General features: G+C 34.9%; 1 protein-coding gene across 1 annotated transcript in view; it reads left to right on the top strand.

Annotated features, from left to right (window-relative positions):
- Positions 1-637: 637 nt before the first annotated feature.
- LOC119589419 (facilitated trehalose transporter Tret1-like) overlaps positions 638-1,053 on the top strand; it is a 9,111-nt gene continuing 8,695 nt past the window's right edge. The window contains exon 1 of the mRNA XM_037938027.1: positions 638-650. Coding sequence (XP_037793955.1) covers positions 638-650 — 13 coding nt within the window. The remainder of the gene's footprint in view (positions 651-1,053) is intronic.

Genomic DNA, 1,053 nt, shown 5'->3' with positions numbered 1-1,053 from the left:
ATGCTAGGTGGATATAAGAATTCCATTTTTAATCTAGATGTTAGCTACTTCATTAACTTTAGTGAAAAGAGGATATTTCATATAAGTGGAGACCTCCAAACTTTGAAGCTAGTTATCAGTGACAGTCCTAGCTCCTGGAAAGCCTTATGAAGTTAAGGCATACTATGCAGCTTCTTTCGGGAGCAACATTTCATCTCTCCTTGAAAGCCCTGGGCAGTCTTCTCCTGTAAAAACATAAAATCCAAAAAGAGTATAGCAATAATCTTTGCCTAGTGTATCTACGAGTGTAATCTGTTTACAATCTGACGTTGTTTTCCAAATCCAGTGTTAAAGCAGATGTTGATTTTGGCCAAATGGGCATGGTATAAACAGAAGGAAAATATGTTAGAACTGGGATTCTGACTAAGGCCGATTTAAAACCAACTTTTTCAACATTGCTGTAATAAAGGCTAACTGCAGTGTCAGTTTCCTTCTGTTCTGAATACAGCTCTAGTCTCGCTTGGGCGGTCACAGTCAATTCATCCTTTTCCATTTTATACACTTCTCTTTACCCCCAAAAAAATACATTGCCCTGAAACATGTATTCTTTTACTTGCAATTATTAGGAACAGGTGGTCTTCTGCATCTGCTGTCTACAATGCAGTCCACAGGTCAGAATTTTATGAATCTGTATCTTTGATGGCATACATATGTTGCATATAAGAAAAACTTTATAGGGTCGAAGCCGACTGCGAGGAAAAAAAAAGCCAAATGACTCCCATAACCGTTTCTTTTTCATAAGAACAATCCAAAAATGAAAACTGGACACCTAAATAGATAAAATAACCAGTGTGAACATAACTATGAGCAGTTCGCAGTCATTTTAAGTTTACTCTTGTATTTTTAAATAGAAAATAAAGGTAAAATTCAAAGTTAGATATATTTAAAACAGTCTGTAGGATCTTTTCATAAACCGGTTTATATTCGAGAATTCTGTATGTAGATAGTCAAAAAGGCCATATTTAAAAAAGAAAAAAGAAAAATATCATTATGATCTGTGATGTTCAATCTGGT

This window comes from Penaeus monodon, chromosome 25 (genome assembly GCF_015228065.2).
Source record: "Penaeus monodon isolate SGIC_2016 chromosome 25, NSTDA_Pmon_1, whole genome shotgun sequence".
NCBI lineage: Eukaryota > Metazoa > Arthropoda > Malacostraca > Decapoda > Penaeidae > Penaeus > Penaeus monodon.
The sequence above is the reverse complement of the archived record's forward strand: the minus strand, read 5'-3'. Positions and strand labels throughout refer to the sequence as shown.